General features: G+C 34.8%; 3 protein-coding genes across 3 annotated transcripts; 1 reads left to right on the forward strand and 2 right to left on the reverse strand.

The window, feature by feature from the left end:
• Positions 1-2,191: 2,191 nt before the first annotated feature.
• LOC128294070 (uncharacterized) lies at positions 2,192-3,748 on the reverse strand. The gene is made up of 3 exons (XM_053029800.1): positions 3,605-3,748; positions 2,944-3,523; positions 2,192-2,826 (listed from the first exon to the last, which is right to left on the reverse strand). The coding sequence occupies exons 1-3, from the start codon at positions 3,746-3,748 to the stop codon at positions 2,192-2,194; spliced, it is 1,359 nt and encodes a 452-aa protein (XP_052885760.1).
• Positions 3,749-14,766: 11,018 nt separating this feature from the next.
• LOC108454816 (ALA-interacting subunit 1-like) lies at positions 14,767-17,422 on the forward strand. The gene is made up of 8 exons (XM_017753397.2): positions 14,767-15,044; positions 15,369-15,427; positions 15,646-15,720; positions 15,800-15,916; positions 16,083-16,153; positions 16,377-16,674; positions 16,755-17,044; positions 17,161-17,422. The coding sequence occupies exons 1-8, from the start codon at positions 14,954-14,956 to the stop codon at positions 17,219-17,221; spliced, it is 1,062 nt and encodes a 353-aa protein (XP_017608886.1). The 5' UTR covers positions 14,767-14,953; the 3' UTR covers positions 17,222-17,422.
• A 3,729-nt stretch (positions 17,423-21,151) lies between these two features.
• On the reverse strand, positions 21,152-24,056 carry LOC108456191 (uncharacterized). The gene is made up of 4 exons (XM_017754789.2): positions 22,950-24,056; positions 22,541-22,636; positions 21,877-22,138; positions 21,152-21,784 (listed from the first exon to the last, which is right to left on the reverse strand). The coding sequence occupies exons 1-3, from the start codon at positions 23,100-23,102 to the stop codon at positions 21,977-21,979; spliced, it is 411 nt and encodes a 136-aa protein (XP_017610278.1). The 5' UTR covers positions 23,103-24,056; the 3' UTR covers positions 21,152-21,784; positions 21,877-21,976.
• Positions 24,057-24,202: the final 146 nt, after the last annotated feature.

Below are 24,202 nucleotides of genomic sequence, written 5' to 3' on the forward strand. Positions count from 1 at the left end.
AATTTTTCATCGGGCCATTCTCCCGTTCAAAGCAGTCGACTCCATCAAATACTTCAGGGGATCCATTTTAGAGATCAGCCAAGTTGTGTGGTACAACATATATTGTCTCAGTTTTCGGGTTGTCCAGATTAAGGCACAACACAACTTTTCAATGAACGAGTATCTCGCCTCATATTCAGTAAACTTTTTACTGAGGTAGTATATTGCTTTTTCTTTCCTTCCAGATTCATCGTGTTGGCCAAGCACGCATCCCATAGAATTTTCAAATACCGCCAAATACAGTATTAGTAGCTTATCTGGGCTAGGTGGTGTCAACACTGGGGCGTTAGACAAATATTGCTTAACCTTGTCGAAAGTCTTCTGGCATTCCTCGTCCCAAACACTAGGGTTGTGTTTCTTAAGGAGACGGAATATGGGGTACATTTCTCGGTTAGTTGTGAAATAAACCGAGCGATGTAATTTAATCTTCCTAAGAATCTCCGAACTTCCTTCTGAGTTCGTGGTGGAGGCAACTCTTGTATGGCTTTGACTTTATCTGGGTCAATCTCAATCCCTTTTTCACTAACCACGAATCCTAGCAGTTTTTCTGACCTGGTCCCGAAGGTATATTTTGCTGGATTGAGTTTCAGCTGGAATTTTCTCAACCTCAAAAATAATTTCCTCAAGACTTGCACATGCTCTTCTTCAGTCCGAGATTTGGCGAACATTTCGTCAACGTAGACTTCAATTTCTTTATGCATCATATCATGGAATAGGGTTACCATGGCTCTCTGACATGTTGCTCCCGCATTTTTCAATCCAAACGGCATCACCTTATAGCAAAAGGTTTTCCATATGGTCACAAATGTGGTTTTATTCATGTCTTCAGGATGCATTTTGATCTGATTGTACCCTGAGAAACCGTCCATGAAGGAGAAGAGTGAGTAACCTGCCGTGTTATCCACTAAAGTGTCAATATGAGGCAACGGGAAATTATCCTTCTAGCTGGCTTTGTTCAGATCCCTGTAGTCCATACACATCCGTACTTTTCCATCTTTCTTAAGGACAAGGACAATATTGGCTACCCATTCCGAGTACTTAACCACTTGTAGGAAACCAGCATCGAATTACTTCTTGACCTCCTCTTTTATTTTCAACAACACATCGGGTCTCATCTTTCGAAGCTTTTGCTGAACTGGCTTGCATTCTTCTTTGATGGGGAGTCTGTGTACCACAATGTCAGTACTTAGCCCAGGCATGTCTTGATATGACTATGCAAAGACATCCTTGAACTCCTGGAGTAACTCCACAAGGTCCCGCTTTGTCTTAGTGGTAATACAAGCCCCGATCTTTACTTCTTTCTTTTCTATTTCATCTCCCAAGTTTACGACTTTTACAGTCTCTTTGTGGGGTAGAATCTGTTTCTCATTGTGTTTTACCATCTTTAACAAATCAGGCGATAAGTTACAGTCTCCGTCATCCTCAAAGTTCTGAGATCCCTCTAGACATATATCTCGCTCAAAAGGAGACTCTGAGTTAGTAGCAACGTCACTCATATCGTTGATATCTGGAGACCTGTTGTAGGTGCGAAGAAAGATACAAAGAACAAGAGAATCTAAGAATAATGATATGTATGGCATGATCATGAATGAAAGAATAAAAGAATATTTGCACGAAATAAGTCAAAAGGATGCATTTCATTGAAATAACAATTTCAAACATAAACCTATTTCACAAAAGGACACTTATTACTCCTAGGCCTGAAGTAATAGGTGTGTTTTGAGTATTACTCTGTGTTAGTTCTAAAGACTATAGGAATCTCTTCCGTAGTCCAATTATTCAGAACACTTTCCGGCTCATAAGGGCGAATGTCCGACAAATCTTCAACTCCATTCCCTTCTTCATATGCGGCGTTAATGCTTAAGTCTTCCAATATTTCTTCAGAAAATTCTTTCCTTGTTGCTCTTCCTTCAGAGTAAATAGTCCTTCCTGACACGAATGTTCTGGATATGTGGGGAAAGGTCATCGGCTCCCACTTAACCTCTTCCCCACTTAAACGCGCACTTCTCCTTTCTTGTTTCTTCTCTTGCTCTTTTTTCTTTTGTTTTGCATCTGGCTTGAATCCTAAGCCAAAGTGGTCTCGTTTGTCCATGAGCATAAGTGCTTCAACCTTCCCTTATAGGCTTCTTCCAAGCCCTTTCCCTGGCAAAGCTCATTTCCCAACTGTCAATAGTAGGCCCATTCTTGTAGTTTTAGAGATACTGGGCGTCGGGATCTTATTTCCTTCAACAACAAAGGTCGCATTTACAAATTCTAATGACCGAAAAGAACACTCTATGGCTTCATCATCTGTCCCTACATATGGTGCATTGCTGGTAACGGATGCAATGATATCTTCTTCCGCATTCACGGTCACCAATCGTCCTTCCGTTATAAATTTGAGCTTTTGATGTAATGATAACGGCACTGCCCCCGCTGAGTGAATCCAAGGCCTTCCCAATAAGCAATTGTAAGAGGGCCTGATGTCCATTACCAAGAAATCTATCTCGTACGTGCTAGGGCCAATTAAAAGGGGTATTTCGATCCTCCCTATTACTTTCTTTTCGGTACCATTGAACGTCCTGACCACATTTTGGCATGTTTTCTTATGGGAACTATCCACGAGCAACTTATTTAATATGGATAGAGGTAGGACATTTAGTGCCGATCCATTATCAATCAATACCCCCGGCAATGTGAATCCCTTGCAACGTGCGGTAATGTACAGAGCCTTTGTGGACCCCATACCTCTCGGTGGTATTTTATCGTCGTTAAAGAAAATGAAGTTGTCGGCACTTATATTGTTGACTAAGTGGCCCAGTTTGTTTACAGAGATATCGTTAGCAATATAAGTTTCATTCAGCACCTTCATCAATACGCTGCGATGGGTTTCGGGGCTCAAGAGTAAGGCCAGTACCGATATACGAGCTGGCTGTTTGTGCAACTGTTCTATGACACTATATTCGCTGTGCTTCAAGAATTTTAAGAATTCTTTTGCTTCTTTTTCAGTCACTGGCTCATTAACAGTTGGTTCAGGTCCCGCCGGCTTCTCTTTCTCTTGTTCAATTGCTAATGATTTTCCTTTAACCTGCTCGACTTTTGTATTTGGGGTATAACGCCTTCCACTGCACGTATAAAAACCCTCATCTTGACCTTCCTCTGATGCATTAATCGGGATCTCCTCTCCCGGGATTGTCACATTGCAGCTATAGTTCCACGGCACCCTTTTGCTATCTTTATAAGGGAAAGCAACGAGCTTCTGGATTACGACCTTTGGTGCAACTTGTGCCCCAACTTCATTTATTCTCGGACGCGATATGATAACCACTGGGTGGTTGACTTTGTAAACGTCCTTCATCGACCTCTCTTCGGAGGCACACACATTTGTTTCTTCTGGGCTCCCAACATATTCAAAGAATTCCAGCTCCTTATTATCCATCAATCCTTGTAATAAAACCCTGAATTCGCTGTATTTCTGAATCTTGTGATCTTCTTGATCATGGAACTAGCAATAATTTTTTGCTTCTCGGGGTCTGACCCTTGAATTCTGTGTTATCAACCCTCTTTCTACCATTTTCTTCCATACTTCTTTCAGCGAGGTGTTCACTTCTGCAATATTCACCTTAATTTCTTTCCCCGAACTCTCAATTATCGCATTTATCCCCATATCTCCATGGTTGGGTAATGGATTCTCTGCACTGGATGTATCGTCAAATTTCACGATGCCCATGTTGATGAGTCTTTCAACCAATTTCTTGAAAATGGTGCAGTTTTCTATCGAGTGTCCTGTGGCTCCTACATGGTATTCGCATTGGGCATTTTCGTCATACCATTTGGGGTATGGAGGTTGCATTGGCTTTAGATATAATGGAGACACGACATGTGCATCGAATAAACTTTGGTATAACTCATTGTACGTCATTAGAATGGGCGTAAATTGGAGTTTCTCCCTATTTTGCTTTATATTGGGCTCTTGTCTGGGTGGGCCCTGCTGACCAGTGGTTGTGGACTTTGGTTGGCTTACGGTGATCGATTTTGAATATGAGCTTACATTATTCATCTAGTGCTCTTTCTTCCTCGATGTTAACCTCTTGGCGTTTTCCCTAGCCTCTATTTTCCCACATCTTATTGCGTTTTCTATCATTTCTCCAGAAATTACTATGTCTGAAAAACTTTTGGTTGCGCTTCCCAGCATGTGGTTAATAAAAAGTGCTTTCAGGGTGTTGATGAAGAGCATAGTGGTTTCCTTTTCCAATAGAGGAGGTTGGACTTGTGTGGCCACCTCTCTCCATCGCTGGGCATACTGCCTAAAGCTCTCATTATGCTTTTTTTTTCATATTCTGTAAAGTGATTCTATCAGGGGCTATATCTGCCACATGTCCATACTGCTTCATGAAAGCTTGTGCTAGATCTTTCCATGAATTGATCGAGGCGCGACTTAGTTGGTTGTACCATCTAAAAGCGACCCCAACCAGACTTTCTTGGAAGCAGTGAATTAATAGTTGGTTATTATTGATATGATCTGCCATTCATCTGCAGAACATCGTAATATGGGCTTCCGGGCAAGTAGTCCCATTGTACTTCTCAAATTCTGGCATCTTGAATTTGTGAGGAAGCACCAAATCTGGAACCAAGCTTAAATCTCTGGCATCAACTCTATGATGCCCATCAGCATTTTCTAAAACCTTAAATTTTTCCTCCAACCATTTGCAGCGTTCTTTCAACTGTCTTGCAGCCTCAGTTCTTAAGTCATCTTTTTCAACCATGTCTAAATCAGGAATAACAGGATTTGCAGGATTATCGCCCAAATTGAATCCTAAATCAGTTGGGAAATTTATGGGGATTCCAGTATCGGTCGGCCTTTATTGAAACCTTATAGTGATAGATGACCTTCGGGAATATGGCTCAGGTTGGGTTTGTACGTGAGGTGGAGTGAAACCAGGGGGATAACCCTCATTCTCCTCTTTAGTGATTGCCATGGGAGTCTTTCCCTTGTCAATGGCTCTTAGTAGTTGAGCCATCTCAGCTATCATGTTCCTTTGAGCTTCCATCATTTGCTCCCTCATATCATTTTGCATTTTTGCCAATTACTCTTGCAATTGGTCCTGCATGTCTTTCTGTAACTTTTCAAATTTTGGTCCATATTTCTCGACTTAGCGCGTGTACTGTAAGGATGTGTTGCTTCCAGATTTTTTTTCTCCCACTCTCCTTCTCCCTAATAATTTTAACTAATTAGGGTCTTTCTATAAACTCGAATACATATGATGTGATGAAATGCAAATGCATGAATGCAAAAAGATGTCAATTCTGATTCAGTTTCATTTTAGAAAATGTTATTTAAGGAACAAAAATCTTTTCGTAAAACAGATTACAAATACATTTTTGCCCGTAGGCCTAGAGTCTTAACCCTATCTAATAATAATGCTAACTCTCATCCTTTGTCTGACGATGACTCATACATCATACTCAGTGTTCTAGCTTGTATTGCCAAATCTTGCAAGTATTTAGCAACCTCTCGAATCTGAACTAGGGCCTCTTCCATGACATGATCCCTATCTCTTAATTGATCCCGAAGATGGTGAAGTTTTCCCATCCACTGTTCTTCTCTTGTCTCGAGCTGCTCAATCCGTACCTCATAATCCTGTAGTGCCGCTTCTAACTCTCTAATGTTATGCTTCATATTCTCAATCTTGTCCAAGCTTGCCTTTAACTCAATTGCAGAGTTACGACTTCGGTAATGATAAAGGGATCGTCTAAGCTCTGACACCTTAACTTTTAACCTTTAATTTTCCTTCTCTAGGGCCTGATTACAAGACTGCATTTCTTGGAACTTTTTCTCCCAATACTCAGCCTTGACTCTTTCTTCTTGAATCTCTTGTTGCCATTGCTCTGAAGATTTCCCTAATCTGACCCTTTTCAGTGTCATCTGAGCTTTTTTATAATGTGTCTTTAGGTCATCTCGATCTTCCTCGACCTTCCTCTTTTCCTTTTTTATCTTCTCGACTTCCATCTTTTGAACATCAACATCGAGACTTAAGCACATTTTCTCCTCTTCGAGTTTCTCAATCCTCTTTTCTAGCTCTGAATTCTTCCTTTCAAACTCTTTCTTCATAACCTCCAACTCCGACGGGATCACTCGCAAGTTCTCCTCTAGAAAATGGAGCCTCTCTCAAAATCGGACTAGGGATATTATCGTTGAATCTCTTACTAAACGACCCTTTATACTCAGGAGTTGACGTCGAGCCTTCAGTCAAGATCTTCATACAGAAAGGCTTCTTCCAAGCCTCAGAAATCTCCCGCATCTTCTTCTTGTAGTGATCACCTTTATAAGAGAAATCGCTCTGAGCTAAACCCTGTGTAGCCAGTATAAACTGCCTTGCTTGATACTGCCTTAGAACAAGCAATGGTGTATATCCAACAACTCCCCAAATTCCTGGCAAAGGGACCCAATCGAAACTGCCACATCGGTAAAGGACTTCACTAGAAACCAACCAAGGAGCCTTCCACATAACATCTTCCTTTCGAAGATTCTGAAGAATATCTATCCACCTCTCTTCTGAAATGTCATCTCTTCTAGGCATGTCTACAACTTCCGTTAAGGGAGAATAACCCTCAAAGAATACTCAGCAAGGATCCTTATCAAGCTTCCAGAAGTGGCTATGAAACCAGACCAACAGTAACTGTGCACATCCAATGAACTTTCCTTCACCGGTTCTTCGATATGCATTCAAGGATCTTATCGTCTCAGCTAGGATCGTGGGCACAAGTGTGTTCTGTTTACCAAGTCGATCGAATAAACCCGCAACCGCCTCATCCATATACCCCAACGCCTTTGGGAAAATCACCATGCCGTAAATACTTAAAGCTAGGACGTCGACCTTTTTCTTCACGTCTGGATGTGTCGATATCAAATCCCTTAAAACGGCCCATGGAATGCATTTACTATCACCCTTTTACTGCACACGAGCTACAGCCCACTGCTCACTCATCCCAGTAATCATTACCAACTTCTTCGTAAAAGTTGGAACGCTAGCAGGCCTCACATAAGCCTTGTGACCCTGAATCTTCGAGCAACGCAATAAAGTCGTATACTCCTCCAAAGTAGGTACAAGATCAACATCCCCAAATGTAAAGCAACTATAAGCAGGGTTCCAGAACTGTACCATAGCTCGAAACAAGTGTCTATCTACCTTGACGTCTAGCAAATATGGAAGGTCTCCATAATTCCGATAGAAAAGCTGCTTAACTTTATCATCCCATTGGGCCCAAATGTTTCTCAGCTCCTGCAACTCATTTTGCATCGAATTAACACGGGTGAAATCCCATAATTCTGACGTATATCCCTCAGTGACACTATCTCCTTTCTCTAACTGGGTTTTCTCTGACCAGGTACGACAAAAGTATTGTCCTCCACTTTACTAAGGTATTCGTTCCTCATTATAAAACTTTCTAACTCAGAAATCGAACCTTGAATCGACACCTTTTAATGATGAATGGTATGCGATGATGACAAATAAAATAAAATAAAAAAGAATTTAGTATCATACAAAAAGATGTAATAAACAAACACTTATAAAGGTAGGTACTAAAGGTCATCCTTATACTACCTGGGGCAAGCACTTAAAGTTCTCTAAATGTAGTTCGGTTCTGAAGCAAAGGTACCAGAACCAGAAGATTCCTTGATCCTCACCCATTATAGGCTCATATGGACCAAGTTCAGTTCAGGGGAATACATTTCCTTATGCCCATGCGGAGGTGAAAACCTCACGAAGGCATAGGTACGGATGTATTCTGGAAGCGATCCTCTAACCCATACGGAGGTGAAAACCTCACGAAAGCATAGTTTCTCACTCCCACTTAAAAGGTGTGACCACAACGGTCATGCAATGCGATGCAAAACTGTAACACCCCCTAACCCCAAACCATCGCCGGAACAGGGCTACGAGGCATTACCGGATATATCAGACAACTTATGGATATTTTACAATTGTTATAACATTCATAGTATAATTGAAGAATTATGTCCCTATAATGGACTTTCAAAGCCCAACACAAGTATTAAAGTGGAATGGAACGGGACTTGTTTGAGTATTCAGAGATTTTTTTTTTTACAAAAATTTCGACAGCATTTCTTCTTAATTTTTACATAAAACCCCCTGCAAATTCAAACCAAAAACCAAACTAATCCAAAACCAATGGCACAATCAAAAACAATTTAAACCTAAATATATCTAAATAATAACCAATTCATTAACATAGTCATTTAATAACTAAACATTCATAATATTAATCCAAATTAACTAATAACTTCGCTTATTTTTCATTCCAACTTAATACCAAATTATATAATATAATATTTACCATTTTATCAAACTAATAACAAAATATGGTATACCATTCTTATAACCAATATTGCAAGCATATCTATATAACTTATACAACACCTAGTACATGCCACTTTCAATTAAGAAAGAAAACGTCACCCAAAATTTGTTAGAGTCGGGATCGTTCAAATGCTGGACCGGGGTACTAGACTCCTATTAACCTGCGCACGGAAACAACCGCACGCTGAGTATTCCATACTCAGTGGTATTACCATAATTCAAATTATAATAGCAATAATTACCAAACATGTAACTATCTAATTTCACAAATATCAATTCATTCTTAAACTTTCATTAATTAATAATAACGATACAATTTTTAGCTATTCTTCAGTTTCCATCACATATTACATGTAACAATTTCAATCAATACATGAACATTAAGTTCATACCTTTCATTTTCAATCTCAATTTCAATCCATTATTCAACTTTTTTGTTTCTTTCAATATTTCAATAATATAATCAATCAATTTATTTTAAATTTCTCATTTTAGATATTCACCCTATTAACAAATTCGGACTTTGACGGATACACGGATTCCAACCCAACACACCAGTATGGCACATTGTGCCTAAAACGGTACACAGTACCTTATCAGTATACGACACATAAAGTGCCTAAAACGACACACAAGGTGCACGATACGACACACGAGGTGCTCAAATACGACACATAAAGTGCTCGATCAAGTAAAGCGGCAAATTCTCGTACACTTCCAGATCCTATGGCATGCCAATTATATCCGACTTAGCCCGACTAGTTAATAGGGTATTTCAATTCTCAATTCACTTTCATTTCCATTCCAAGATTACTTTTCAATTAAAATTTTCACATTCAAATCAATTTACAATTCAATTATACATACACATTCACCATTCAATTAAATTCTCATTCAACTCAAATATCAATACTTACCTTATAACTCACTTATTAAATATAGAATTGATATAAAACATTTAATAAAAAGTAGTTTGAATTATAGTAATACAAACCGTAAATTTCTCTTTAATCCTCGATAGCTTTCTCCTTTCCTTTGTGCGCCGATGTCTTGGGTTTTTTGTTAACTACGAAAATAATAATAATTTATAATCATCAATATAACACAATTCAATTTAATCCATGAGCCTAAACATGCAAATTTAACCATTTTTATACATATAATTCCACTATTTACTTAAATGTTCATTCAAAGCTGTCTACTTGAGTCATTGTTACTAAATCATTTATATCTTGAGCTAGGAAACTCCAAATTAAGATCCAATAATTTTACTTGAAACTAGACTCACATATCTTCTTACCATAAAATTTTTAGAATTTTTTGATTTAGCCAATAAGTACAGTTTATTCTTTAAAGTTGCCCCTGTTCTGCTGTCAAATAGTTCTGACCATTCTTCACTAAAAATTAATTATCTCATTGTACAAGATTCGAACGATGTTCCCGTTTAATTATATTGAAAATAGATTCAATAAGTATTTTAAACATATAAATTCCAACCCATAATTATTTTTGTACAATTTTTAATAATTTTTCAAAGTTAGAATAGGGGAACCCGAATTCATTCTGATCTTGTCTCACCAAACTTATAATATCTCATGATCTATATTTCGTTGCTTACACCGTTTTTTCTATAAGAAACTACACTCAATAAGATTTAATTACATATTTTTTCTAATTCTCTAGTTCGATTTATACACTACCACTGCCCAAGACTGTTTTGTGAAAAATGTTAATAACCAAATTTACAACACCAATTCACACTTTATTTCTATTCAAATTTCATTTAAACTCAATTTTAGCTATTAAATTTTCAACATATTTTCCTAATTTCAAATTTTTCTCAATTTAGTCTCTAAAACACATAACTTATAGTTTACTTTACATTTCAATCTCTATTCTAACTTAATTTCATTCAATTAAACCCCTATTTCATCATTTTGTTCACCATGAACTTTGTTTAAAAACTTAAAAACTTCTAAACTACTAACTTAATTCTATCAAAACCTTGTTTTAATACTTTTAGAACATCAAAATTAAGAGAAAAGGACATGATTGAACTTACCAATTAAACTCCAAGTTTCACCCTATTTCCCCTTTTCTCTCTTTTATTTTCTTCTTTCCTTCCCCTGCTCGAATGCTTTCTGTTCTCTTTTCTCTATTCTTTTTGTTTCTTTTCTTTATTCTTTCTTTTATTCACTTTAGTTACTAATAATATATAATAATAATTTATTTATTTATTTATTATTTATTTTTTACCATCTACTTGTCAAAATTATATTATATAACCGAGTAGATTTTTACTCCTTTTTTACCTCATCTTCCCAAATAGGCTTAATTCCCTATTTGGTCCTTATTATTTCCTACTAATTTATAATTAAACTTTTACTCCTTATTCAATTTAGTCATTTTTACTAATTACTCTAAATTAAGCTAAATTCACCTAATTTAAACCTAATTAAACACATCGCTAAACTCATAAATATTTCTAGTAATTATTTCGAACTCGATTTACTAAGACGGAGGCCCGTTAATGTACTTTTCCGGTGCACTTGAATTTTGGGTCATTACAAAAACTATTTAAGGACTCAAACCAATGCAGCAAGTATTATATCATAAACCACAAAAAAAGCTGATGAAATGCAATGAAAGGATCGTATTTCAAAACCAGATTTTCAATTTTCGATAAAAAGACAAAAGTTAATCAACTTGTGGCTTGACTCTCTTATTTAGTCCCCAGTGGAGTTGCCAAGCTGTCGTAACCATTTTTTTTGAAAAAACGGGAATCGACTTAGGATTTTGGAAATGAAAACGAATAGAGGAGTCGCCACCAATCTTTTTTGATGAGGTGTGATCGGATCACCTTAAATTAATCATTTTAATAAAAGTTAAGATTTACTAAAACGATAATTTTTGGTCTACGAAAATTAGAAAATAAGTTCTGGAGTCGGTTACGCACGAGGAAGGATTAGCACCCTCGATACGCCCAAAATTGGTACCTAGTTGATTAATTAGTGTCTTAGTGTCGAAAATTTGAAAAGTTGAAAGAATTTAAAATATGATCCATCTTTGTAAAGAAAATGCTCAAATGTTAAAGACCTTCTCGTCTCACAATATAAAATGTCACATCCAGTAAGTTAGGACACGACATCTTGAATTTTCGAGAGCGAGCTTGCCTTTTATATAAAAATTCGTGTATTTCAAAAGGTTATTCAGTTAGTTAAGGTGAACGAGGAAAATCGAAATCCAGTAAGTTAGGGCACGTTTCCTCGAATTTCCGAACACCGAATATTGCCTTTACTTGCAAAAATCTTATTTTGAGGTAACAAAATGCCATACCCGGTAAGTTAGGGCACAACACCTCGTATCTCCGAGAATAAGCATTTTTCAAAACTCATGTCGCGATTTAAAAGAGTATTCCGTTATTTAGGTTAAAGGAGAAAATCAAACCCAGTAAGTTAGGGCACGATTGTCTCAATTACCAAATACGAATATTACTTTTATGAAAGAATTATTATTGGGTTGGATATAACGATAATAATAATAATATTAAAGTAAAGTAAATAATAATACTATACATAAAAATATATATATGTATATAATAGAAATACACACTACTATATAATAATAATAATAATAAATATAGAAATACAAAAGCAAATATAATAAAATATTAAATTAAAGTAATAAAAACAATACTATATATAAATATATATATACATAAAAATATACACTAATATATAATAATAATAGTAATAGCAAAAATAATGAAAATATGAGTAATATTAATAATATATTAGAATACAAAAGTAAAGTAATAACAATAGGGTGATAATAATAATAATAATAATACGAACAATAATACATATATATATATAATAATAGTAGTCAGAAATAAAAAATAATAGAAGTAACAATAATGATAGTAATAATATAAATAAATATGGAGAGGGTATATATAATATAATAATAATATAAATAATAATATATACATGAGAAATAATAATAATAATATAAATAATAGTAAAAATAATAAAATAAAAAGAATAAAACAAAGCTCTCAACTCTCTCCCTCTTTCCCCATTCCGGCCATGGTTCGGTCAGTACCCAGGAGCCGGACCGACGCCGTTTACTGTCTTTGCCGCTGTCGCCGGCCACCGTGCGTGGTGACTGGAATTTAAAAAATGTATTATTTTTTGTTTTCTTTTTTATTTTTATATCTAAATATATGAATACTATTTTCGAAAGAAAAGAAAAAAAGATAAAATGTTTATATGTACAAAAGAAAGTGAAAATAAAAAGGAAAAAAGAAATAAAAACCTTAACGCGTTTGAATCTTTTCTTCTTCAATACTCGCTTTTTTTATTTCAGATTTGCTTGCAAACCTTTTGCTTTTGCATTCTTCTCTCTTTTTTTTGTATTAAAAAAACCTTTCAAAAATACAATTCTTTCCTCCTCTCCCTCCTACAATGGACTTTTGGTTTTGCTTTTATAGCCATCTTACATACATTTCTTATCATTCTATGTCTCTTCTCCATTTGATGGTGTAGGTGCAAGTGGGAGACAAGGTGGTGGAGTAGATGCAAGTGGGAAGTAAGGTGGCTAGGGTTTTGTCTTTTTTTTTTTTAATAAGTTTAGGTTGTATTGCGCTAGGGTTTTTATTATTTGGGCTTAGTTTTGGGTCTGATTTTGTAATTGGGTTTGTGAATTGGGTAGGATTTAGGTTTGATTTTAATTTGTTGGGCCGGGCAAATTTGGGCCTCTACAGTAATTTTTATGATTGGGTTGGGTTGGGTTGGGTACTTGGGTTTATATATATTAGATTGGGTTTATGTTGGATTGGATTTGAGTAAATATACTAGGCTATTTATATATTATAATTTTATTTATTAATTTTTTTGGTTAACTAAAAAATTCGGTTAACTAACCGGTTTCGAACTGAATTAGCCGTTAACTGAAAACTCAAAAAATTATTAATTGACCCCCAATCGAATTAATTCGGCTAACCGACCGATTAACTGAATTCGGTCAGCTAATCGAATTTTTTCAGTTTTACCCTAATTTTGCACACCCCTAACTGAAATGGACTTAAATTATATTTTGTATGAGTTTATTTATATCAAATTACTCTCTAGGCGAAGTCCATTGAGTAAGAAGTTCTCGAACTACGTAATCAAACTTTTGTGTTCATCTCCTATTTTATTATTATTAGTTCAGTTACAATTGAAGGTAAAATCAACAAATTCACCTTTTAACTTCACAACTATAAAAGAAAAAAGCTCTCATTTATTTATTTTTATTTTTATTTTTATTTTTATTTTTATTTTTAATACGAATTAAAAACACATTGTGATTTTTTAAACTTATTTTCGAAATTAAAAATTCTACTATCACTCCAAATGGGGGAGTTTTGCACCAAACATCTCCAAATTATGACTTACACTTTGAATTGGTCCTCATACTTGAGAATATTCTAATTACATCCTTAAACTGTTGATGTTATATTAATTAGGCCATTCCATTATTAAAACATTAATTTAATCATTAAATGATACATCAAATATTATATGACATAATTTAAAATAAAGAATTTAAATAAAAGTAAAACGTTGCCGCTTAACTTTTAAAAATAAAACTAAAAACAAAATAAATCAAAAAAGAGAGATAACGATATTACTTTTGTAAAATCTTGAAAACCTCAAAATCAAGAATTTTTTCGACATATATTTTTACAATATTCATAGTTCTTTAAAATTTTCATTTTAAATCATGTCACATAAGATATGATGTGTAATTTAATGGTTAAATCAACTATTTTAGTAATTGAAGGACCGAATTGATATAACCTTTATAATTTAAAGATATAATTAGAGTATTTTAAAGTTAGAAAACCAATATAAAATAAGAATCATAGTTTGAAGATATATGGTGCAATTAATTGAATAAATAAATGCATTTAATGAAGCGTGACAATCGTAATAAATGTTAAGACTTCACTCCATCCTAATTTGAAATTTAAAATTATTATTTTACTCTTGTAATTTTTAGTATCAAATAATTTTACCAAGATTTTTGGAATTGGATCGATGACTGAATTGATTAGGCAATCGGATCACCGATCCAATTGCTAGGACCAGTTTATCTAGCTTGATTAAATAGATCATTAAAAATTTATAAAAAAATATTAAAAAGTAAAAATTTAGTTCAATCGGTTTTTTACTCAATTCAATTTGTGCATACTAATTCTTAAATCAATCAATTAAATATTTTTCTCGTGACTAATATTTTAATCAATTTTCGATCCAATGGACAGGTATGATATGATAGAGGTATTAAGGTTGTCTATTATAAGTTTACATTAAAGACTATCCGATTCTCTCTCATTTCCAATCGTTTTGTAATTGTCTATTCATTCCTACCACTCCAAGCTGCCTAACCAACTTTCTTTTTTTCTTAATATCAAATTTTCTTTTATTATAGTCTTGCCCTTTCCTTGGCCACCCCCCTAATATTCCAAAAAATCCACTTTTCCACAACAAACTATTTCATACGATATGGATACCAACGGAGCCACCACGAGCTCCGCCGCTGGTGGTGGTTCAACTTCTAAATCTTCCAGCAAAAAGCATTCCAGAAAACCCGTATGTATGTTCCCTTCTTTCCCCCCTTTCCTCTTCATCTCTCTCACTACCGCATTGCCTTGCTGGATTTTATTTATTTATTATCATTTCTTTTCTTTTTCATCAATCTGTTAATGGGTGCAATGTGGGTCATAATACCCAATGTCAAAACAACAAGGAAAAAGAAACTCTGGGTTTTGGTTGGAATTTGATGAGTATATAGTTTCGTGTCCATTTTTTGATAATTTGTTCTTGGTGAATGGTTAAGGATTTTATGTAGTTTTTTTTTTTTCGGAATCAAGGATTGGGCTTTTTGTTAAATTCTCATATTTGTTTTGTTTGGTTGCAGATTCTAGGTTCACGCAGCAAGAGCTTCCTGCTTGCAAACCTATTCTTACACCTGGATTGGTATGAACATATACATATGTATATGTATGTATATATGTATGTATGCATGTATGTGTGTATGTATGTATGGAACTTTGATGACATAAGCACTTGAACACATTCATTATGTCTCAAACTTTAGCTCTATCTTTTTACTCGGATCTACCTAGGTAGGAGGAAGCTATGATTTTTCTCATATTTATTTTAATACTTTTTTTTTGGGGGGGGGGTATTTTCAGGTCATTTCAACATTTACCATCATAGGAATCATCTTCATCCCATTGGGACTTGTTTCATTGTCTGCTTCAGAAAAGGTAGTTTATTCTTTTATTTTGTTCGTTGCTATTGATCCATGTTTAACTTAAAATTCTTTTGTTGCTTTGTTGTATATAGGTGGTGGAAATCGTCGATCGTTATGATGAAAGTTGTGTTCCTTCTGATTATTCCAATGATAAGCTTAAATTTATCCAAAATCCATCAATTAATAAATCTTGTGTTAGGACTTTGACGGTTAGTCCAATGCTTTCTCTGTTTTTTTGTTTTGTTTGTTAATGATGTTCAAGGGATTTCTAGCTTATATCTGTTTTTCGTGTTCTTCGACATTTCGTCTTAACATGTCCATTCTGCTAACGAGTATTAACTTACCCTTTCCTTTATAATTCCTCCTCTTTTCCAGGTTCCTAAGCTGATGAAAAGCCCTGTTTTTATCTATTATCAGCTTGATAACTACTACCAAAACCATCGCCGGTACGTGGAATCTTATTCAAAGAAATGTTCTATATTTATACTTGTTTATTGATACCATGTTTAAGTTTCATGATTGTTTACATTTTATTGGATTTAGAAGGACCTGATTTAGGCATAAAATTTCTTTTGCAGTTCCTTTTATGGAGCTTGATGTTGAAAACCTTTTAATATTTTTAGTTTTCATCTTTCGAAATATTTTCTAAATGCGGAAAAACATTTGCAGTTATGTAAAAAGTCGGAGTGATAAACAATTGAGGAGCGTGTCAGATGAGAAATCCACAAAAGATTGTAGCCCTGAAGACAAAACGGTGGATGGTCCAATTGTTCCCTGTGGTCTTGTCGCATGGAGTTTGTTCAATGACACATACGTGTTTTCGGTGAATAGTAAGACAATAGAAGTAAATAAACATGACATAGCATGGAAGAGTGACAAAGAGCATAAATTCGGATCGAATGTATATCCGAAAAATTTCCAGAGTGGAGGCTTGATCGGAGGTGCAAAACTGAATTCCTCTGTACCTGTAAGTATACCGTGCTTGTCATATTTGCATATTTAAGTGATGTTCTGGTTTGAGATTATGAATTTTGGTTGTGGATGCAGTTAAGTAAACAAGAGGATCTGATGGTATGGATGCGGACTGCGGCACTGCCGACATTCAGGAAACTGTATGGGAAGATAGAGCAAGACCTCCAAGCGAATGAGAAAATACAGGTCGTAATCCAGAACAATTACAACACCTACAGTTTTTCGGGGAAGAAGAAGTTGGTACTTTCAACCACAAGTTGGATAGGTGGGAAAAATGATTTCCTGGGAATTGCATACATTATTGTAGGAGGGCTGTGCTTGTTTTTAGCAGTCTGCTTCATACTTCTTTATGTTATCAAGCCAAGGTGAGCTTCGTGCCGACGATGAAAAGTTTTAACTCAATAAGCAAGGTTAAGATTTTGCCGTATGTCTTTAAGATGTATTTTATGTGTTAAATACTTTGTTTAATTATGATGTGCAGGCCACTTGGTGATCCGTCCTACTTGTCTTGGAACAGAAGTCCAGCTGGCCATCCAAATTAGGATTATGTCATATATTTATATTATGTAAACTCACTCCTCCTATATACCTATTTTCCCATGACAAGGAAACTTTAACATTCATATCCTTTCCTATTCTCTTTTCTTTCTTTCTTTTTTTTTAATTATTAATATTACTATTACTGTAATCCATTTTGTGTAGACCCAACCCCAATAATATTTATTTGTTTGTTTTTCTGATAACTAGTTTTAAACTCATGACATTACCATGCTTGTCAAAAGGAAATATATATATACCTCCATATTCCTTTTCCTATTGATCATTGAACTTGTATCATTGAGTTTTATGAGCTATAAACTCGTTGATGCATATACTTTAGAAAGGAAGAAGGGAAAAAATGAGTGATAATCCGGTAGATTGAGCTAACTCCAATGCCGGCATTGGAAGGGCAGCGAAGAAGGTACTATGTAAGGAGGATTTTTTCACCTGATGAAGGGGATATGATGGATTAAACGATGGATAAAGGTCATGTTTTGTTTAAGGATATTGTATTGGGAAACGGAAAAGGGACAAGTAATTCCAGGCTGATGCTGGAGGAGGATGACAGAGATCTTTTAGATAATGATGTTCAAATGGAATTTGCAGATGGTTTACCATCAACCGGGTTCTCGGACAGGGTGCAGGCATTGCTGCAAAACAGCATGAAGTCCATAATGATAAAGATATTAGGTCTAAAGATCGGTGGTCTTAATGCTATGCTGAATAAGATTTACGCAGTTTGTCTAAGCTATCCATTTAGTTAATGGATCTTGAAAACAGTTACTACTTGGCCAAGTCTGAATGCAAGGAAGATTATACCCTATTATACATGTGACTTATGTGACAAATAAATGAGTCAAAGCTGTTAGTATATTGATAGTTGTAACCAATAGCTATTGAGAGGTGGTTTGGTAGAGTCATTAGTTGTTGTTATTCAATTATAAGTAGCAATTAGTAGCTAAGAAGTGAGTGCCTATAAATATAGACTTAGATATTTTATGAGAGATTAGCTTGTATTTTTCTTTTTCTCTCCTTTACAGTTCAATTATTCAACTCATGTCTTTCTCTCATTACTTTTCCATTTTTTGTTGATTGAATTAGTAGCTATTAGTTGTATTAACATGGTATTGGAGCTTGCTCATTCAATCATTATAGAAGCCTGAGCTTCTTTGTTTATTTATGGCATCACGGGATGGTTCATCTGATGAGGGAGAGCGTGATAGTGATGAAGAAGTATCATCGCAATCACTGCAGTAGGTTAAGGTTGGGTAGATCTTTTCTAATAAAAAGATTAATGTTTACCTTGATGATTCCAACTTTCTGCTGTGGAAACAAGTTCTTCTAACCATATGAAGTCATGGTTTAGAAGGATTTTTTGACATAACAGAAGTATTAAGTACATTAAAACTGGTGAGAAAGTCGAAAATGTCCCATATTATCGCCATGTGCAGCAGGATTGAGCATTGGCTTCTTGGCTTCTCTCTACAATCAATGCACCTATCCTCTCACAGCTTGTTGGAACTGAAACTTGAGCATCCATCTGGAGCAAACTTTTGAGGTTGTACTCGACTCAGTCAACCAAAGTGATGCATTTGCATTGCAAACTAAGGTTAATAAAGAAAGGGGAGATGTCCCTTTGTGAATTTATTACACTAGTGAAGGAAGTTTTTGACATGTTTATTGTTTGTGGAAATGGAGCACATTGCAACAATTCTTAATGGCCTCCCTTCAGAGTTTGATCCTCTTATGGTAGTGATCACTGCTAGTCGTGAGCCGTTTAGCCTTGAAAGAGGTATGTCCGTATTGATTGATGTGGAGACAAGGTTGAGAGATCCTCTACGATTACCTGTTGGCATAAACACGGTGCAAAATAATTCTCAGTTGGTGTTGATATTCAAAGCAACGTGAATAGGACTTCAAAAGAAATGTCTCATGCATTAATAGCCGTCAGCAATGCTAAAGAAGAATCTGACTACTGGCTATGGCATAGACATCTAGGCCACCCAACTTTTGAAGTTGTTGCTAGTGTACTTAAATCATGTAATAAAGAAGTTATTCCTTTATGCACTGCTTGTTACATAGGCAAATGTCACAAGTTGCCCTTTAAGTCTTCTATAATGTATACACAGCCATTTCAACTTGCTGAAATATACCTTTTGGGTCCAGCACCAGTTTCCCTCATACTCTTTATTTGATGTTTTTATAGATGCCTATAGTAGAAATTGTGGGCTCTACCTGCTAAGTCTTAAGTCAGAAGCCTTAGTTGCTTTTCAACTGTTTCAAAAGCTGGTCATGAACGAGTTTAATGTTTATAAAAGAGGTGCAAACGGACTGGGGAGGTGAGTTTAGAAACCTTTCTAATTTGCTTGCTCAAAGTGGGATACGTTTTAGAGTCTCTTATCCACAAACCTTTGATCAAAATGGTACTGTGGAAAGAAAACATAAGCACTTGGTTGAAATGGGTCTCTTTCGTCTTGCACAAGCCTTCTTACCTATGACGTTTTAGGCTTAGTTTGGATGGGCGGTGTTTTTACCTCCGGTGAGGTTAAAAACAGCTGTGGCGGTGAGATTAATTACTGTAGCGGTGAGATTAGATACTGTAGCGGTGAGATTAGAAACAATGGTGGAGCATGTGTTTGGATTCAAACACAGCTGTAGCGGTGAGGTGAGAATAAAAAATGACTATTAAGGACATCGATTAGAATGGATATATAATAGAAATTTTTAAATTATTTTACTTTTTAAAATTATTAAAATATGTGAATTTATAAATTCATTTAATAAAATATTAAAATGTATCTTCCAATATTTTATTATAAATATTTTAATGAATTATATAGTCAATTTAAATTATTTATTAGATAAAATGATAATTATTTTTAATTTTTTTGTTAACTATTATTTTATAACAAGGGTAAACTACAAAAATAGTCACTTTTTTTGTAAAAGGAGAGATAGAAATTTACAAATAATACAATTTTCACTCAAATGCATAATTTAGCCGGATAAAGTATGTATTAACAGATATACTTAAAATCTAGTTGGCACTTAAAATCTAGTTTTAGTTCTCAAATATGAAAAACGAAATGATAAGACTTTTAAAATTTTAACTGGTCAAAATAGACCATTGGAATTTTTGAATTATTTTAGTTTTACAAAATAATGAAAAATACGTAAATTTATAAATTCATTTAATAAAATATGTTTATTAAAATGTTTATTTTTAATTAATTAATATTAATTTTATAATGGTAATATATATAATTACTATTTTAAAAAAATCAGCAGTACAAACATATATTAGATAAAAGATTAAAATTATAAAAAACCAGGTTGACTGGGGTTGCTGTTTTTTCATTGGAGCTTTAAGCTCCAGTTGAAAATTGTAGCTTCGGTGAGGTGAGGCTTTCCAAACGTGCCTAACCATTGGTGTTCCAAACACCCAAAAACTCTAGCAAAAAGGTATTATTCCTTAAGATTCTATCACACTGGTGTTAATTGGTGATCCAAAGGAAGCCTTAGTCTGATGCTTTCTTCATTGCAGTATATCTAATTAACAGACTTCCCACCAGAGTTGTTGAAAACTTGTTACCTCATGAGAAGCTCTACAACAAGCCTCCTCAATATCAATTCCTCAAATTATTTAGACTCTGTTTGTTTGCCAGTAAAATATTTTCTGGAAAATGATTTTTGGAAAATAATTTACTTTTCCGAAAATGATTTACTTTTCCAGTGTTTGGATGAATCTGTGTAAAATATTTTCTGTTGTTTGGCAGGTTTCCTGAAAATATTTTCCGGAGAAGCTGTATTTACATATATTAATAAATTTATATATATATATTAATAAATTTATATTTTAAATTATTTTTACATATATTGCAATGATTTATTTATAAATAAATAAATCAAATTTAATATATAATAATACTCAATTATTAAGCTAGAATATTAACCCTTATAAATTGAAAACAACCAAAGTCTATTCACACTTTTTTCAGATAAACGTCAAACACAAATACTTTAAGATGAAAAAGAGAAACCCTTGTAACATAGGTTTTCCTTGTATACATAATGGAAGTTTATTAGTTTAATATTGATGACCACAAAAAATTTATTGTTCATCAATTTAATTTAACAGAGAAATTATTTTTCTCAGACAAATGTATAATTTGAAGACTTTTAGGAAGACATTGGAGACTCTTGATTGCAATATTAGCTTTCTCTTTTGCCAACTCTTGTGCCTTAGACATATCCCATATCCCATATCCCATATGTATGATCCTCTAGCCTGTGTATCCATTGTATTGGTGAATTTGAAGATGCCTTGGACATATCCCATATGTGAACAAGATTATCATACCTCCACTGGGCAGTTGTTTTCCAGAAGCTGACCATTTCAGCCCACAAACTTCTTGCCGATGTCCTCTATAGTTTTTAACAACATGGGATCTAATCCTTATATCATTGTTAACTATCATACCATCCATTCCTCCAGTTGTAAGAAAGTGAATGTTCCATGCCATTGAACCCACTCTTGATCGGTGACAACCTCTCAGAGTGTGCAACTGCAAGCATTAGAAAATAAAGGTTTGTGTCGAAATAAATGACAGAACTAGAAAACAAAAAGAAACTGCTAATATTTAGAGCTTATACAAACCTGCCTATTTGAAGCAGAATCCCATAACTGTACTTCAGAATTGTTCAAGCCAATGGAAAAGTTCAACAGGTGTTGGTGGCTTGTTCTTGAAAGCCAAGATTCAAGTCCTATTCATGTTCAAGGCCTCGGCTAGCTGCATCCTATAGGCGTCCCTGGCTGGTGAGAAAACTGTCTGGTTCTCTTTGATCTTCCTTCCTTCAATCAGCATGTAATGTGCATAATCATAGTCCATTGCTGAGCGATTTGGTATGAATCTATCGAGCTGCCAGTACAAAGAAAACATCCAATTTGAATTTCATTACAAAGTGTAATTTATCAAGATATAATTTTAAGCAAATCAGTTTCCTAAAATAAAATTTTAAGACCAAGGTTTCATTACTATTTACGTATATTCCATTGTGAAATTGGAAAACCATATGAATAAAGGACAATAAAGCATTCATATGAATGTCATCACAAAATCTAATTTATCATGCTGTAAAATTGAAGTCTTATTTGACATACATAATAATCCTGCTCAACTGTCCATGAAATGCCAACCCCACACCTACAATGCTATAAAACAACTATTTTTACTTCACATCATGCAGTGATCACTACCATCACAACATTGCAAATGGTCCATAAAAACACTAACAGAAAAAGTAAAGAGATGAACTCTCACCAGAGAATCAAAGGCATCTTTCTGGACTTTGCCACTTGAATTTCCAGTTTCAAGATTTTCTACATTTTTATTCGAACCTTCTCCTTGCAAAGTGTTCTGCACTTAACACCATTAGGATACAATTCCTTATTTCACTATACATCCAATTACTTATTAAACAAAATTCCTCACTAATTAAGCAAATAGTAAGGGAACAAACTCACTCACCTCACAGACCATCAATTCAACATAAATCCTTAACACTACAAACTTTACCATTCATAGAAGTTCATATAACCAATAATCATCAATGTAAATTCTACAAATTACTCAATTCAAACAATCTATACCATGTATCTAACACTCATACAGCTTCATGATTGATACAATTATTAGGCAATTAAAATGCAAATAAACATAAGAAGTTTACCTGTGATTCGCTTGAATTAGCCAAAATACGACTCAAAGGCTCTCCTTTCAACAAAATCACAAGCAACCTATCAATGTCCCAACCAAGAACTTTACAAACAACCAATCCAAAAGCTCTATTGGTTGTCTTACACTTTGTTTTCGAAATCGACATATAACGCTGTACAAGTCCAACACACACTTGAAATTTCTTACCTAAATTTTTTCACCAATGCCACCACAAACCAAGCAAAAGAACTCACATTTCTCATGATTCTCCTCATAGTAGCCCCTCAACTCACTGTTATTCACAAAAATTCTCATAAAAAACATGTCTACTTCATTTTTTTCTTCTTCTTCTTCATTAAAATCATCATCATCACCATCATCGTTTTCTTCATCACGAACCCTGTTCTTGAAAAACTCTTTGCAACTATTAAGAACCTTGTTTTGCATTTGCATATTGGCAAACCTGGCTTGGTCTTCAATTGAAACAGGTCTGATCGTGGGGTCTGGTTTAAACTTGGGTTCTGGCCATCCAAGAGAGGAAGGTGATGTTGGTTTCAGAAAGACTGACCAGACCAGCCTAGGGTCAGGTTAGGGTTCCGTTTGTTTGACGGCAATCGGTAGATCAGGGTGCAAAGGATGGGTGAGGGGGAAAGAGAATGAGAAGGGGAAGGGGAAGGGGAAAGGGAAGAGGAAGAAGCTTCAGGTAAGTTTACTGGGGAAGAAAGCCTTTGGAAAACGTCTTACCAAAATAAAATCGGTAAGACATTTTACTAAAATCAACGCTTCTTTTCCCGTTTTTTGTAAAAGGTTTTACAATGAGAAATTATTTTTAGCCAACCAAACATGGGAAAAGGCTGAAAAGCTTTTCCGTAAAAGCTTTTACCCCTAAACAAATGCAGCCTTAGTTCCCAGTGTTTTCCTCATTTGAGTTCATAAAATGCTCATAAGCCCACTCCACTATGGATATTGTTGGGGTTTTGACAACAGCAAAAGAAGAGAACAAGACAGAGAACAAAGGAGCAAGAAACTTGACATAATTTACATGCTCACAAACCTGCAGCAGGGAAGCAATCTGCTTTACACAACTGATATGCTTTCTCATTCAATATGAAAACAATACACTTATAATCAAAATACATCACCAAATATTCAACTAATCCCACAAATCAACATTAAGACTATCAAAACATTACTTGTACACATGAATAAGCTGACTTATCAGCTCAATCATCACCTAAACCCATCAAAACATTAACAACTAAGTTC

This window comes from Gossypium arboreum, chromosome 6 (genome assembly GCF_025698485.1).
Source record: "Gossypium arboreum isolate Shixiya-1 chromosome 6, ASM2569848v2, whole genome shotgun sequence".
Classification (NCBI taxonomy): Eukaryota; Viridiplantae; Streptophyta; class Magnoliopsida; order Malvales; family Malvaceae; genus Gossypium; species Gossypium arboreum.

Bases quoted from the DNA above. Each gene is read 5' to 3' on its own strand.
- LOC108454816 (XM_017753397.2), top strand. From the start codon at position 14,954: ATGGATACCAACGGAGCCACCACGAGCTCCGCCGCTGGTGGTGGTTCA. The intron at 15,045-15,368 runs GTATGTTCCCTT...GTTTGGTTGCAG, and splicing joins GCATTCCAGAAAACCCGTAT to ATTCTAGGTTCACGCAGCAA. The intron at 16,154-16,376 runs GTACGTGGAATC...AAACATTTGCAG, and splicing joins TACTACCAAAACCATCGCCG to TTATGTAAAAAGTCGGAGTG.
- LOC108456191 (XM_017754789.2), bottom strand. From the start codon at position 23,102: ATGTCGATTTCGAAAACAAAGTGTAAGACAACCAATAGAGCTTTTGGA. The intron at 22,637-22,949 runs GTAAACTTCTTA...TGTTAAGTGCAG, and splicing joins CTAATTCAAGCGAATCACAG to AACACTTTGCAAGGAGAAGG. The intron at 22,139-22,540 runs GTGAGAGTTCAT...TTGTACTGGCAG, and splicing joins AAGATGCCTTTGATTCTCTG to CTCGATAGATTCATACCAAA.
- LOC128294070 (XM_053029800.1), bottom strand. From the start codon at position 3,748: ATGGGCATCGTGAAATTTGACGATACATCCAGTGCAGAGAATCCATTA. The intron at 3,524-3,604 runs GTATGGAAGAAA...AATTATTGCTAG, and splicing joins TGAACACCTCGCTGAAAGAA to TTCCATGATCAAGAAGATCA. The intron at 2,827-2,943 runs GTATATCGGTAC...TGGGCCACTTAG, and splicing joins GTTGCACAAACAGCCAGCTC to TCAACAATATAAGTGCCGAC.